This window comes from Daucus carota, chromosome 9 (genome assembly GCF_001625215.2).
Source record: "Daucus carota subsp. sativus chromosome 9, DH1 v3.0, whole genome shotgun sequence".
NCBI lineage: Eukaryota > Viridiplantae > Streptophyta > Magnoliopsida > Apiales > Apiaceae > Daucus > Daucus carota.
The window spans coordinates 44,367,118-44,382,248 of record NC_030389.2 but is presented as its reverse complement, the minus strand read 5'-3'; the positions used below and the strand labels follow the sequence as shown (position 1 = coordinate 44,382,248).

At 35.0% G+C, this 15,131-nt stretch overlaps 3 protein-coding genes across 3 annotated transcripts; 2 read left to right on the top strand and 1 right to left on the bottom strand.

The window, feature by feature from the left end:
* Positions 1 to 3,878: 3,878 nt before the first annotated feature.
* Positions 3,879 to 6,176, bottom strand: LOC108201716 (probable polygalacturonase At3g15720). Its single transcript, XM_064085508.1, has 2 exons — positions 5,434 to 6,176; positions 3,879 to 3,936 (listed from the first exon to the last, which is right to left on the bottom strand). The coding sequence occupies exons 1-2, from the start codon at positions 6,174 to 6,176 to the stop codon at positions 3,879 to 3,881; spliced, it is 801 nt and encodes a 266-aa protein (XP_063941578.1).
* A 5,995-nt stretch (positions 6,177 to 12,171) lies between these two features.
* LOC108201963 (sesquiterpene synthase Cop-like) lies at positions 12,172 to 15,044 on the top strand. Its single transcript, XM_064084202.1, has 7 exons — positions 12,172 to 12,333; positions 12,410 to 12,689; positions 12,956 to 13,331; positions 13,455 to 13,673; positions 13,775 to 13,916; positions 14,022 to 14,270; positions 14,556 to 15,044. The coding sequence occupies exons 1-3, from the start codon at positions 12,196 to 12,198 to the stop codon at positions 13,090 to 13,092; spliced, it is 555 nt and encodes a 184-aa protein (XP_063940272.1). The 5' UTR covers positions 12,172 to 12,195; the 3' UTR covers positions 13,093 to 13,331; positions 13,455 to 13,673; positions 13,775 to 13,916; positions 14,022 to 14,270; positions 14,556 to 15,044.
* Positions 13,360 to 14,852, top strand: LOC135146788 (sesquiterpene synthase Cop-like). Its single transcript, XM_064085507.1, has 4 exons — positions 13,360 to 13,673; positions 13,775 to 13,916; positions 14,022 to 14,270; positions 14,556 to 14,852. Exons 1-4 carry the CDS (start codon positions 13,360 to 13,362, stop codon positions 14,850 to 14,852), a joined length of 1,002 nt encoding a protein of 333 aa, XP_063941577.1.
* Positions 15,045 to 15,131: the final 87 nt, after the last annotated feature.

The window sequence follows — 15,131 nt, the reverse complement described above, 5'->3', positions numbered from 1 at the left end:
AATCCGAAAGTGCAAAATATCATAATCATTGTTATTAAAAATTTATGCATTACTCTCAGCGTTTCAAAATGTTAAATATGTTTAGCCTTTTGCTAATGGCACATCAGGCTTGGACAAACTGATTGAAGCACAAATTGCTCTGGACCTAATGTAATCAAGATTAGCTAAAGAATTAGAGAAACTGAATAATAACTGGCTATAAGAGCCTTGTTTGTCTATTGTTCTGTTTTCTCTTGGGAACGAAAAGTATGTCAGGAGTCAGGACTCGGGCTGGCAGGCTAAGAGTACTCGTTCGTTAGCTCAAAGTTTTTCCCGTAGCAAACCAAACCAAACAAAGCCGGTATATCCTACTAGTAAGCAGGGTGTGATATTAGTGTGATAGGCAGCGGAACTTGTTCTGCTCTTTACTGTAGAGATGTTTTTGTAACCCTTTCTTTAGATGTCGAAAAATATATAAATGATGAAAACTATAGTAGAATAATGCCTTCCACTATGATGGTTTCTGAAGAATTACTGGCCATCCTAAAAGTTATTGCTCTTTTCTTGATTTTGAAATGTATTGGCTATAAATATTGATGCTTTTTAATATAATAGCATTTTCGGAACTGTATATGTCACAATGCATAAACATTCAAGTTCTTATTCTGTATTACTTGTCTTAACAGAAATACATAAGCTTGTTGTTCTTGCTTTTCCTCTATTCCCTCGTCATCTGATGAATTTTCATTAGAGAACGTTGATTGCGTTTTACTGGTTGTACAAAGGGGGATCAGAGAATCTTGCTATAAGGAAGCCCAGCTAATCTTATTCGATCTTTTTATAGTGTGAACACACTATGTCATCAGTCATCACTATACTTATATTCAGCGAAAACTGTTTCATTCTTTAATATTGCAGCACTTCATTTTTGTTCAGATGCATTCCTGATGAGTACACTGTATGTCTCTGGAAATAGCTTTTGTATTAGTGGAGAACAGGCACTGATAAAAATTTGGTCAAAAGAAAATACAGAACTTAAGACAGTTGGTCCTCAAAATTCAGATTAAGGTTCAAAATATAAGTTAAAGTATATTCTCTCAAGATGTCCTCATTTTTATCATATTTTAATAGAATTTAAACAACGTCGAATCAACACATTTACAAACACGACCCAAAATTCGAAAGTGTCACTCCCACCCGGCCCTGAGTTTGTCCAATGAGATTTTTTTGTATGTTTATTTAAAAACCTTTTCTAATTTTTTTTTCTTCAAAATTTGGAAGTTTTCAGGAAAAAAAGGTACCTACATTACTTGGAGTGGGCATCAGGTATACTTATGAGCCGTTTGGTTATGAGCCTAATTAACGAGAATCAGAACCTCAAACTATTGTGTCGTTGTTTGGATTAGCAATTTGGTGACATGAAATAGGAACCCCAATCCCACTTAGAGGTAAATCATTCCTTACACTCCCTTTGGGATGCCCACCCCCAACCCCTCATTCCCATACCTTTGAGTCCCATTCCTGATTCCCATTCTCATTCACGATCCAAACGCCCCTTATATGTTAGTCTCTCTGACCCTACTTCCTAGTCAGTGTGGTGATTATTATCTGTCTATAAAATCAAGGCACTACTGAAAGATTGTTCTAAAGAGTCTTCCAACACTTGAAGCTTGTTTCAAGAAGGGGGGGAGGGGCTAGTACACGCTACACAGCTTGTTCCTCAATTTCCCTCAGTGTCGTAATGAATGTCTGTACTGGCGGGGCGATTCTATTACTACATTGAGGGAAATTGAGGGAACAATCAATGGTGAGGAGAAGACGTTGCACACCTATCTTTCGCGAGTACTTGGGATCTCACAGGTGAAGTATCTTTGGCCTCTCTTATCTGTGTTCAAGAAAGTTTTGTTAAACTACCTGCAACCTATGTTACTACTTACTTGTACTTGACTGTAAGAGTCCAACATGGAAACATGTCCAAGTATCGGACTCAACAACATTTTTAGAAGTATACATGTTTTTGGCAAAAAATAAGTGTCCAAGTCTGAGTGTCCGACACGTGTGCTCGAAGATAAAATGAAGAGTCCGAGTAACATAGCCTGCAAATGAGGCTGCAGGTCGTCTTGCTGGCGGATCTCATTTTAAGGTCAGATTGTATTTTCTCCGGCAGTAGTATTTCTTCTATTGTGCACTCTTTGTAAAAGCATCTTCAAGATACTATCAATCCACTCTCTATATATACTAGAAATAATTGGTTCTTAAATTTTTTAGTGACAGAAGTAAGCAAGTCGCGGATACAAGTGACTAAGATGAACCTTGACACCTCTATATTTGGTAATGAAAGAAAAGATAGGTTCATGACCATTCAGGTTCCGGTGATGGCAGCAAAAGGGTGCAGCAAGGTCCAATTAGCGGGGGAATCAGATTCATCCTGAGTTCTACTCTAGTTCCGGATGAACTTCAAATCTATTATATGAAAGTTCAAAGTTAGGCGGTTCTTTAAAGAAAGCTTTCTGACATTTGTTGAAAAATCCTAGTTCCGTGACTGGTCCGATCACCCTGGACATGGCAGAAGCAATTTACATCAGATTACCCAACCCCACCGGAGATTGCTCAGACATTGTCCAGGACCTAATGTAATCAAGAATAGCAGAAGAACTCTAGAATCTGAATAAAAATTGGTTATAGGGTCTTGTTCTGTTTTCTATTTGTAAAGAAAAAATGTCAGGGCTGGGGCTGGCTTGCGAAGTGTACGAGTAAGTGGGGTTTGATAGAGATGTTTTTTGTAACGGTATCAAATAAAATATTCTAAATTTAATAAATAGTAAAATAAATTAATTAATTTAAATAAAATAATTTATTTAAACCCAGCGCCGGTGGTTAGCGCTAGCTTCTAACGAGAGAAGAAATTATATATTTCATATAAGCAGATTTAAGTGTTATCACTACTGCATGAGAAGAAGTATATCCTATATGAAATACGATAGTCATCAGAACTACAACTTCTAATAAGAGAAGAAGTTAAATAAATTTTTTTATAACTTAGAATTACTGTTCCTAATAAGAGAAGAAGTTAAACAAATTTTTTTTATAACTTAGAATTACTGTTCCTAAAAAGAGAAGAAATTAGAATGAATAGTGTTCTTCCTCTCGTAGAAATCTGAATGTTCGATCTTCTATAAATTCAACGATCCCTCTCAACAATTTTCATATTCTACGATCCATTCTTACATACAATCAACAAGTTAAAAATATGTTAAGCGTCCGTAAAGAGTTCATCATGATGCTAAGCTTTCTTAAGGTCTTTATATTACTGATTTCTCCTCACCATTGATTGTTCCCTCAATTTCCCTCAATGTAGTAATAGAATCGACCCGCCAGTACAGACATTCATCACTACACTGAGAGAAATTGAGGAACAAGCTGTGGAGAGTGTACTAGCCCCTCCATGAAACAGGCTTCAAGTGTTGGAAGACTCTTGAATACAATCTTTCAGTCAGTGCCATGTTTTTATAGACAGATTATAATCTCCACACTAACTAGAAAGTAGGGTCAGAGAGACCACTACATGAGTAAACTGATACCCTTTCCAAGTAATGTAGGTACTGTTTGTTTTCGTGAAAACTTCCAACTTCTTAATAAAATAAGAAAGGTTTTGAAATAATTAATAGAAATCTAATTGGACAAACTCAGGGCCGGGTGGGGGGTGACACTTTCGAATTTTGGGTCATGTTTGTAAATGTGTTGATTCTGCGCTGTTTAAATTTTATTAAAATATGATAAAAATTAATGAGGACATCCTGAGAGAATATATTTTAACTGATATTCTAAACCTTAATCTGAATTTTGAGGACCAAGTGTCTTAAGCTCTGTATTTTCTTTTGACCAAATTTTAACAGTGCCTATTCTCCACTAATACAAAAGCTATTTCCAGAGACATCAGAGAACTGAGGAATGCATCTGCACAAGAATGAAGTGCTGCAATATTAAAGAATGAAACAGTTTCGCGGAATATAAGTATAGTGATGACATAGTGTGATCACACTATAAAAAGATCGAATAAGAATAGCTGCGCGTCATGATAGCAAGATTCTCTGATCCCCCTTTCTACAACCAGTAAAACGCAATCAACGTTCTAAAATAAAAATTCATCAGATGACGAGAAAATAGAGGAAAAGCAAGAAAAACAAGCTTATATAATTCTGTTAAGACAAGTAATACTGATAAAGAACTTGTATGTTTGTGCATTGTGACGTATACAGTTCTGAAAATGCCATTATTTTCAAAAGCATCAATATTTATAGCCAATACATGTCAAAATCAAGAAAAGAGCAATAACTTTTAGGATGGCCAGTAATTCTTCAGAAACTATCATAGTGGAAGGGATTATTCTTCTATAATTTTCATCATTTATATATTTTTCTACATCTAAAGAAAGGGTACAAAAACATCTCTACAGTAAAGAGCAGAACAAGTTCCGCTACATATCACACTCATATCAAAGTAGGATATACCGGCTTTGTTTTGTTTGGTTTGGTTTGCTACGGGGAAAATTTTGAGCTGCTGAACGTACTCTTTGCATGCCAGCCCAAGTCCTGACTCCTGACATACTTTTCGTTCCCCAGAGAAAACAGAACAACAGACAGACAAGGCCCCTATAACCTGTTAATATTCAGTTTCTGTAATTTTTTAGCTATTCTTGATTACATTAGGTCCAGGGCAATGTGTGAGCAATCTCCGGTGGGGTTGGCTATTCTGATTAGCTATAATGATTGTTAAATTACTGGTAAGGAAAAACGGAAAAAAGTGTTTAATTCCAATAGGTTTATTATCATTACAGCTTAAGTATTTTTTTTTCTCAGGATTATTGCCAATTCGGATTATTTTAAGGGGTTGCATCCCCTCGAATGCATGGGATTGTATGCTTTAGGTAATAGCATAGTACAATAGTTCTCTGATCCCAGTTTCTATAACCAGTAAAATGAAATCAGCGAAATATTCTTCTATATCTAAAGAAAGGGTTACAAAAACATCTCTTACAGTAAAGAGCAGAACAAGTTCTGCTACACATCACACTCATATCAAACTCTGCCTACTAGTAGGTGGCTTTGTTTGGTTTGGTTTGCTGCGGTTTGGTCGCACACGCGGAAAAGCCCGAGGCTTGCGAAGCCACGAAACTCCCCTCGAAATCCCACAATTTGCACCCCCCCCTGCGCGCACGTAGGTGGTGGAGCATAACACTAGTAACACATTTGGACACTACCAAAGTGTTTTGCTATATAAAGCCTTTAAAGGCTCTTTATTGAATCTATGTGGGATTCAAGCTTTCTATTCCAATTTTTCCACTACCAAGGAAGCAACTTTGGATCATCATAACTCATCCATTCCTTAGTCGTTTTGAGTGAATAAACATGCATTGGAAAGCTCTCTCGGAGGAGAACATAATCCAAGTATAACCCGCCACGAGCACGTAGCCGAGCCTCACTCAAATTTGTGCTCAAAATGACAAACTTCCAACAATTAGATCCACCTCCAATAGATATGCAATCGTCTCCGGTCCCAATGTTACAATGCTGAATGTGGACATCCGTGGACTCGCCTATATGAATGCCATCCGTGTTAGGACTATGACCCGGTGCCTCAATCTTTAAATAAGAGAGGTATGCAGTTTGCACCCCATTAAGCACAATGTGCATCTTTGGATTATCTTTAAATCTCAATCCACTAAGCCCAACATTCCTAGAATTAGTAATCCTCAAGGCAGCAGGCTTGTCTTTATCGCGCTTCATGTCCCACCATTTTTGACCGCGGCCAGAGATGGTTCCAGAGCCAGAGATCTCAATTCCATACATGTGAGAGAAGTGTAACCAAGTATCACAATTATCAGAACCACACTTCCAATTTTTAGGCTCGCTTGGCGCGGTGATTGTGCCATTGATCTCCACTCTCACGACTTCCGCCTTGCATGGGCCTTTAAGAAGCAGAGGATGAGTCAGAAACACGCGATTTGGAGGAAAGTACATGGTTGCTGAGGAAGCAGATGATTTGCATGTGGCCTCCCATGCTTTCAACAAACTACTAGTATCGTCTTTGAGGCCATCGCCGATTGCACCATAGGACAGAACATTATTAACCACTGGTTGAGTTAAAACTAGAGGAAGAACAAGCAGTAAAATAAAAACTTTAAGAAAGCTTGACATGATGAAATCTTTACGGAAGCTTAATATATTTCTAACTTGTTGAATGTATTTAAGAATGGATCGTAGAATATGAAAATTGTTGAGAGGGATCGTTGAATTTATAGAAGATCGAACATTCAGATTTCTACGAGAGGAAGAACCCTATTCATTCTAATTTCTTCTCTCATTAGGAACAGTAATTCTAAGAACTTCGAATCGGCTTATAAGAAATTTATATAACTTCTCCTCTAATTAGAAGTTGTAGTTCTAATGACTATCTTAAAAGGATCTACTTCGTGCTCACTGCTCAGCGTGTAGTTTTTGTTTTAATTTGCTCTAGGCAGATATTTGTCATAATGATTTCAACACAATGTTATTTAGTTTTGCCTGCTTGTACGAGAGATTGCAAAATCCCATCTCATCGGAAATTTTAAATTATGAGTCTACCGCACCCGATTTTTTAAATATTAATTTGAATTTAATTTTTAAATCCAAAAAATATTTGATTTAAAACGATCCTAAATCTGAAATCAAATCTTAACCCCATCCAAATTTAAAATTTCAAAAAAAAAAAACCGCATGCATACACACATATATGCAGTGTTACAGAAATCGGGAATCGGACCTAATCGGTTGAGCTGCCGATTCAGGGATTAATCAGAAATCGAGGATTAATCAGAAGGATTAATCGGATTTATTTTAATTTTAAAATATTATTTAATATTTAGTTATTATTATATTAGCTATTTAGAAACTAATATTTTACTATATTCATAAACTCTATAATTATTCATATTTAAGGTAATAGAGTATTTTAATATTAATAATTTATCATATATACTTCGATTAAGAAATATATATAAGGATTAATCGGATTTCAAAAATCGGATCGGTGGCCGACCACCTTGTAATTATGCATATTAGGAAATGTCAGCTTATTTGATGATTAATGATTAAGAGCCTGTTTGTCCCAACTTAAAACCGGGGCTTAAAGCCGTTTCTAACTTTAAGTTGAAAAATATCTGTTTCTGTAGTAAAGTCAGAAGCCTACTTTAAGTTAAAAATAAGTCACAAACTGACTTAATGCCAGAAGTTAGTTTTAAATATTTTTATTAGTGAATTAATTTTTTGAACTTTCTTCTCTTATCTGTATTCAAGTAAGTTTTGTTAAACTATCTGCATATGAGGGCTGCACATCGTCTTGCTGGCCGATCTCATTTTAAGGTCAAATTGTATTTTCCCGACAGTATATTCGTGCTATTGTGCAGTCTTTGTAAGAGACTCTTCTAAGTACTAGCATTAGTTCACTCTCTGTATATAAAACAAATAATTGGTTCTTAATAATTTAGGTACAGAAGTAAGATGGACTCAGCTGGAACTTACTGTTGGACCAAGTCGCAGATACGATTGATTAAGATGAATGTTGACACCTGTATCTTTGGCAATGAAAGATAGTAAGGTCCAATACTCAAATTAGTGGTGGAATCAGAATCTTCCTGATTTCTACTCTAGTTCCTGATGAACTTCAAATTATAATATAAAAGTCCACATTTAGGCGGTTCTTCAAAAGCCTTCAACGTTTATTGACAAATCCTAGTTCCGTCACTGGTCCTATCACATTGGACATGGCAGAAGCAATTTACACCAGAAGCAAGACTTGGATATTATGTACTTTGATTTCTTAAAATTTGCTGGCTTTTAGGACACAATTTTTCCATTATACAAATTTGAAAATAGAAGTGACATTACATGTTGATCTAAGAATGTAAACTGAAATCTCATAATCTATGCAAAATTTTACTTGACAAAAAAAATTTAAATTCAGCCTACCTACACATATTTCAGAACAATATAAAGATGGATCAGTTGAATAAAACTTTAGGAACTACTTCCCCTCTTACTTCCCCTTTCGCATTGCTCGAATAAGATGTCGCCTTCTTCTTTTCTTGACTCGATCTTAAGTGTATGGTATCCAACACTATATCTTCGCATGGCACTGTCTTGCTGCATTCTATCTTCTTGATTTTGACATGTACTGGCCATCCTAAAAGTTATTGCTCTTTTCTTGATTTTGACATGTACTGGCTAGAAATTTTGATGCTTTAGAGTTCTGAGCTTGGTTTGGTAACGGATAATCTAACGTATGTGTTTAAATTATGTTCTTCTTCTGGTTGATTTTAAAAATAAAAAAAAAATCTTTTAAACAAGCATAATTTTTAAAAGAGCTTATTGCACTTTGTAACTCCACATTTTGGCTGATTAGCAAATCAGAGTTTAGACAATAATATTACCCTGTTTTTTTTGCTTTCGAGCTTTCGAAAGAGGACCTTGATTGCATCTTACTGGTTATGGTTATAGAAAAGAGAATGGGAGAATCTTGTTATCATGTCGCCCAACTAATTGTATTCGATTTTATTGTAGTGTAATCACACTATATATGTCATCACTATACTCATATTCAGCCGAAACTGTTTCATTCTTTAAGCACTAGTCGTCCTGTAACATTGCAGCACTTTATATTTTGTTCAGATGCATTCCTATTTCCTGAGTACTTCATGTGTCTCTAGCTAGAAGTAGCTTTTGTATCAGTGGAGAACAAGTACTGATAATAATTTGGTCAAAAGAAAATGAAGAACCCAAGGCAGTTGGTCCTCAAAATTTAAATTGAGATTTAAAATATAAGTTACTGCTCTCTTATTCCTTTAGGTTGTTCACGTTCAGTCAACACGCATTTTGAGACTCTTATAAAATATAGTTTCATAATATTTTTCTTAAATTTGCTTCCTTTTATGCAGGAAAAACGTTTAAAAAATATATTATGAAACTATACTATAAATGAGTCTTAAAAACCATGTCAAAATTTAACGTAAAAAATTGAGGGGGACAGAAGAAGTAGAATATATTTCAATAGATTTGAACATGGAATAAACACATTTAGAAACACGACCCAAAACCCGAGTGTCACCCAGCCCTAAGTTAGAATATACTCCTAGTTAGTGGGGTTACTATTATCTGGCTATAAAAGCATGGCACTGACTGAAAGATTGCATTCAAGAGTCTTCCAACCCTTGAAGCTTGTTTCATGAAAAGGGAGGGGCTAGTACACTCTCCACAGCTTGTTCCTCAATTTCCCTCAGTGTAGTGATGGATGGTTTACTGCAGCCTGCATGGACGATTTCGTTACTCCATTGAGGGAAATTGAGGGAACAATCAATGGTGAGGTGAAGACTGAAGTGGGCGCGTAACATCGCCCACCTATTCAATTATATTGCACTCCTATATTCTGCAGATACCTTGGATTCAACAGGTGAGGTTATTATACTACATTTTATTATATTTAGTATGTTGTTTTGTACAAACAATGCATAATATGCTCTCTTATGGGTGACCCGGTTGAGTTATTCATTAATAAAAAATGACTATATGGATTATCAGAGTTTTTTATAATTCATCTCTTAATTCCATCATTAATTTTACCCATTTTCTGGACGCGAAAATTCAATTAATCGTATCTACATAATCTCTATAACCTAATGTGTTAGATCCCCATGAGTAACACTTCTCAAAATGTCAATTTGTCTTCGAATTTAACCTTTTATTTTTAAGACTGATATAATTTTCGAAAACCGTGTTTCTAAGGAGACCGAAAATTTGAAGAGTGATCCGGATGATATATTGGTGTTAAGTAAGTGACCAATTAAATAATTAACCCTATTATAACAGAATTTATGGCATAAATATAACTACAATCAGAATTATCCAAAATGTACAGCGACACTTGATAAAATCATAATATTGTATATACTAAATTAATTAATATAATTTATAATCAAATAAACATGTAGTGAGTATATGAGCCGGAAACTGTACACATTTTTTTTATAGCCATTATTATTTTTCGTAAATTTAAAACTCAAACACATTGGATTTTTTTTTGACTATCGATTGGTTAATTAAGTGTTCTCTTTAATATATACGTATCGAACTCCCGATTAATGTGTGGTTAGTATGAAAGCCTCCAGAACAATCCTGCTCGACGTGCATGTTAATAGATGCATCTAAACTTTTAGAGAATTAAACATGAACAGTTGTGTATTCGATCCGTCCGTTATTAGCTGCTTTATTTCGATTTTCAACCAAATTGATCAATTTTTGATCTGATAGTTGGATTTATTTTTTTATTATTTCTAGAAATTAAAAATTTATATCATAATATATATGATATAAAATCTATGATGATACAATATTAATCATTTTTAACTATAAAATATATTTAAATATATTTATTTCGAGCATTAATTAAATTAAAATATCAAATAGGATAACTAATTAGCAAAGAGAAAATAATAAAATGACCCAACTCCCGGAAGAAAATATCTAAATCTCGGCGGGCTACGCACGCAAAGAATGACCTGCTCGAAAATGTGACATCGAAAGTTAAAGAATTTATCATATTACGTATTTGTTATTGATGCATCTTGTTTTAGTGTAACCCACAAAACCCTAATCTCTAGTGGCGGACCGTCACAAAAAAGTTGAGGACGGGCCAAGAAATGATAGAAAGAAAAGAAAGTAGAGAATATTGAACAACGTTGAAACATTTGTGGACGTTTAACATAATTTTTGGAAGATTCAGGATAAAATACAAATAATTCTGATAATGAAGTTCTATCTGGTTCCTTCGAGTAATAATATAAGTGCGCAATCGTTAGATTTATACTTACCGACACAATCGTTAAGTGATCCTGTGATGTTAGAAAAGCACAATACTGCCTTGTGGTAAGACGATTTTGCTAACAAATTATTGCAATTTTTATATGAAATTTTAGATTTCTGGACATGTATTGAAAAAGTATTAATAAAAAACTTAAAATATAATAAAATATGTCAATGAAATTATCATAAAATAAATCAATTCACGGTGTCCTTTAACAATATTGAAGTGGGATTTTCAAGAATTTATGGGTTACTTCTTACCATCTTATCTATATCTACGTACTGTTATAAAAATCGGACATGCAAAAATCTAGTTTATTATCTTTAATATATGATATAGATGTCATTATAATAAAATCACTTGAATTAAATTAATTAAAATTATTAGATTAAAATTTCTGCATTTCACTATTTAAAATGCTATCAAAATTCTAAGAATCCCTTAAAAACGTATTAATATATTTATATAAAAAATATCTAAAATACTAATATAGGTATGTGTGGGTATATAACTTTCACTCAATATACTTCCTCCATTTTATATTATATCTTATTCGATTTTTTCACACACCTTAAAGTACTCATTTAATTTGAATGAGTACTTAACATAAGTATTTTCAAAAAATTCAAATATATATTCCATATTTTTGTTCAGATATACTTTTAAAAAAACAATTACTTTAAATCACAAACATTTTCATGTAAAACGTCAAGCGTCGTTCAAAAGAAATTCCAGAAAAATATATTAACAATTTTAAACACTATTAATTTTTTTATTTGTACAGAACTAAAATACTAAAATCTGTCAACAAAAAAAAAAGAACTATAATACTAAACTACTGGTGCAACAACAAAACAATGGATTAATTCACTATATACAAAATTTACTTGGACTGAAATCTCAAGAATGAGTTGAGATCACACACATACCCTCGGCTCTTATAGGTGATCAGTCACTGCATAAAAGTTGTTTGTAACACACTATTCTCGATCCATATCAACCAAACATAATATTAAAATTTAAATAGTAATGTCAAAGCACTGCTAAAGAACTAAAGACCATTGTTATCATTGATACTGAGCCAAATGTCTAAAAGATTGATGAAATGATGGGTGTTCTACAGGACGAGGTTGGTTTTTCCACATTGGCCAACTATGTTGGTTTTTTCCAAAAGAACCAACTATGTGAATGCATGAGGCCATGCAAATGGAGGAGGTCACCAACAAGATCATGCATGCACCAACCAGTATAAATACAGGTTATACTCAATAGTAGTATAACAAATTCTTCTATAATCAGTATTTCTAATAACTTAGCTGCACCATGTCTTTCTGTCTTCAGGTTTCATCTGGTTCTCCTCCACAGAAGGCTGCTGTGGCTGAAGTTGTTCGTCGCTCGGCCAACTATCATCCCAGCCCTTGGGGAGACCATTTCCTTAAATATAATACCTCTGATCATGAAGTACGTAAATTTTCATAATACGATAGGCTATTGCTTAATTTATTCTGGTGCCTTACACACTTGTGTACTCATGCAGACGCCTGATAGTAACACGGTGGAAAAGATTCAAGAACTTAAGGAAAAAGTGAAGAAGATGCTGCTGGAAGCTGCTCATCAGCCTCAACAAGAGCTTAAGTTGATTGATGATATTCAACGACTTGGCGTGGCTTACCATTTTGAAGTTGAGATAGATGGAGCACTAAAGCGCCTCAATGATATTTATCAGGGACTCTGTGGAACCAAAAACAAGGATGACCTTAACATTGTAGCTCTTTGCTTTCGGTTGCTTAGACAGCATGGTTATAACGTTTCTTGTGGTACAGTGACTCGCTGTTAGATATTACTATTCCCTCTGTCCCAGCAGGTTCTTTACGTTACTTTTTGGCACGGATTTTGAGGCTTCTATAAAGTATAGTTCCATAATATATTTTAAAGTTATGAAACTATACTTTATAGGAGGCTCAAAATGCATGCAAACAGTGAACGTAAACAACCTGCTGGGACAGAGGGAGCATCATTTATGTTTGTTCCGCTGAAAGGTATATACTTCTATTCATTTGAAAAAAAAAATCATGAATTACAGATGTGTTCAACAAATTCAAGGATGAAAGCACTGGACTATTTAAGGCTTGTCTGAGCAAGGATGTGGAAGGACTGCTAAACCTGTACGAAGCCACACATCTTAGGCTTGATGGAGAAGATATACTTGAAGAAGCATAGACATTCACAACATTTCACCTTGAGGTCCTCAAAACTGGGCTAAAAAATCCGCTTGCAGCGCAAGTCACACGTGCACTAAAACTACCCCTCTGGAAGAGTATAAACAGGGTTGAAGCGAGGCACTACATTTCTCTCTACGAAGAGTTTGATTCTCATTCTAGGATTCTGTTATATTTTGCCAAACTAGACTTCAATCTTCTGCAGAAATGTTATCAAAGTGAATTGGGAAAACTTTCCAGGTAAGCATGCATGCTATGCATGCATGATATGAATTGTACATGTTCTCTGAATTATGTAGCAGCTGTAACATTTGTGGAGATCGGTGTATATAAGTATTATCTCTATTATCATTGCAATTCCAGCTGGTGGCTGAATTTCAATTTCAAAGAGAAAACGCCTTTTGCAAGAGATAGATTGGTGGAATGCTACTTTGGGGGTTTGGGGATGTCTTTCGAGCCCCAATACCAACTATCACGAAGAATACTAACAAAAGTTTTTTCATTGGTGGTTGTTCTTGATGATATGTATGATGTGTATGGAACTGTTGAAGAACTCATACTCTTTACAGATGCAATTGAACGGTAAGTTAAGTCATCTAATTACTTCTGTAATGGGTTAATAGGCTAAAACATAATCGAACTGATTGATTGGTGAATACTCATAGATAGGGTGTTTAATTCAGGTGGGATATCAGTGCATTGGATCAGCTGCCAGAATACATGAGGTATATCTATCGAATCATCTTGGAGGTTTATATTGAAGTGGAGGAAGAACTGAGCCAGGCAGGAATACCGTTAAATCGTGCTCAGTATGCAAAAGATGCTGTAAGTATCTTGTTATATATGTTTAATTCGAATATATTTATGTACGTGTATCCGTAATGGATATCAAATTTTAAGTGTATACTCCTCTCTCTTTCCGATTTTCAGATGAAAGAAATAATAAGGTCATACATTTTTGATGCCAAGTGCATCAACAAATGGTTAGTACCAACAATGGAAGAGAATATGAGCAATTCTGTAGTAAGCTCAACAATTCCAATACTCGCCACACATTTCTTCGCGGGGATGGGTGACATTGTGACCGTGGAAGCCCTTGAATGGTTATCCAAATATCCGCTTATGGTCCAAGCATCAAGCTTATATTGCGTGCTCACTGACAACATAGCTGAAGATGAGGCATGAATGCTTATACAAAACCTTTATTTGGCTATCCATTGATGAGTAATGCTACGTACCCCAAATTCTGTTCTCAAATATTTTCCCAAATGATGTGGCAGTCAGATGCTAATTTTAATTGGAGGTTCATGTGCATACAGGGATCTCATTATTATTAGTTTGAGTGGAAACAATCATATATTGCCAACTAAATTTGGGAAAAAGATTTGGAAACACTTTTTGGTGTACCTAGCATTTTCCTCTGTTGATTCTCGACATTAAATTTATAAATACATGCAATTGCAGGTGGGGAAGGCAGCAGACGCGGCTTGTTTTGTTGATTGTTACATGAAACAACACGGCGTATCAAAGGAATATACATATTCCGAATTTGGAAAACAGAGAGTTAAGGCATGGAAGGACATGAATTCGGAGTGCCTCCGTCCAACTGCAGTCCCCCTTCCATTACTCTCAGTAGTTCTTAGTATACCTCGTCTGGCCTATATTCTTTACGAATACCAAGGCCTTGATGGATTTAGTGCTTCGGATACTAAGACTAAAGAGCTTATAAACTCTGTGCTTGTGAATCCCATTCCAATGTAACTTGCAAGACTTCATTGTTGTGGAGGACTCCGAATCTACTGATTGGAAGTGTGCTTTTAAGAGTCTTGGAATGATATTTAATAAAAGCTAGCTAGCTAGCTACAGGAGGGGTTCTGCCCTAACGTTATGTCCTGTAACATGAATTCAAATAAAAGAGACTCGTTTCGTTTTGTAATATCAGGATTACATCAATGAAAGCTTTGAAATATTCATTCTTTTGTCACTATCCGTTAATGAATCCGAGGAAATAGGTTACGTTGCAAGATAACAGATTGAGGA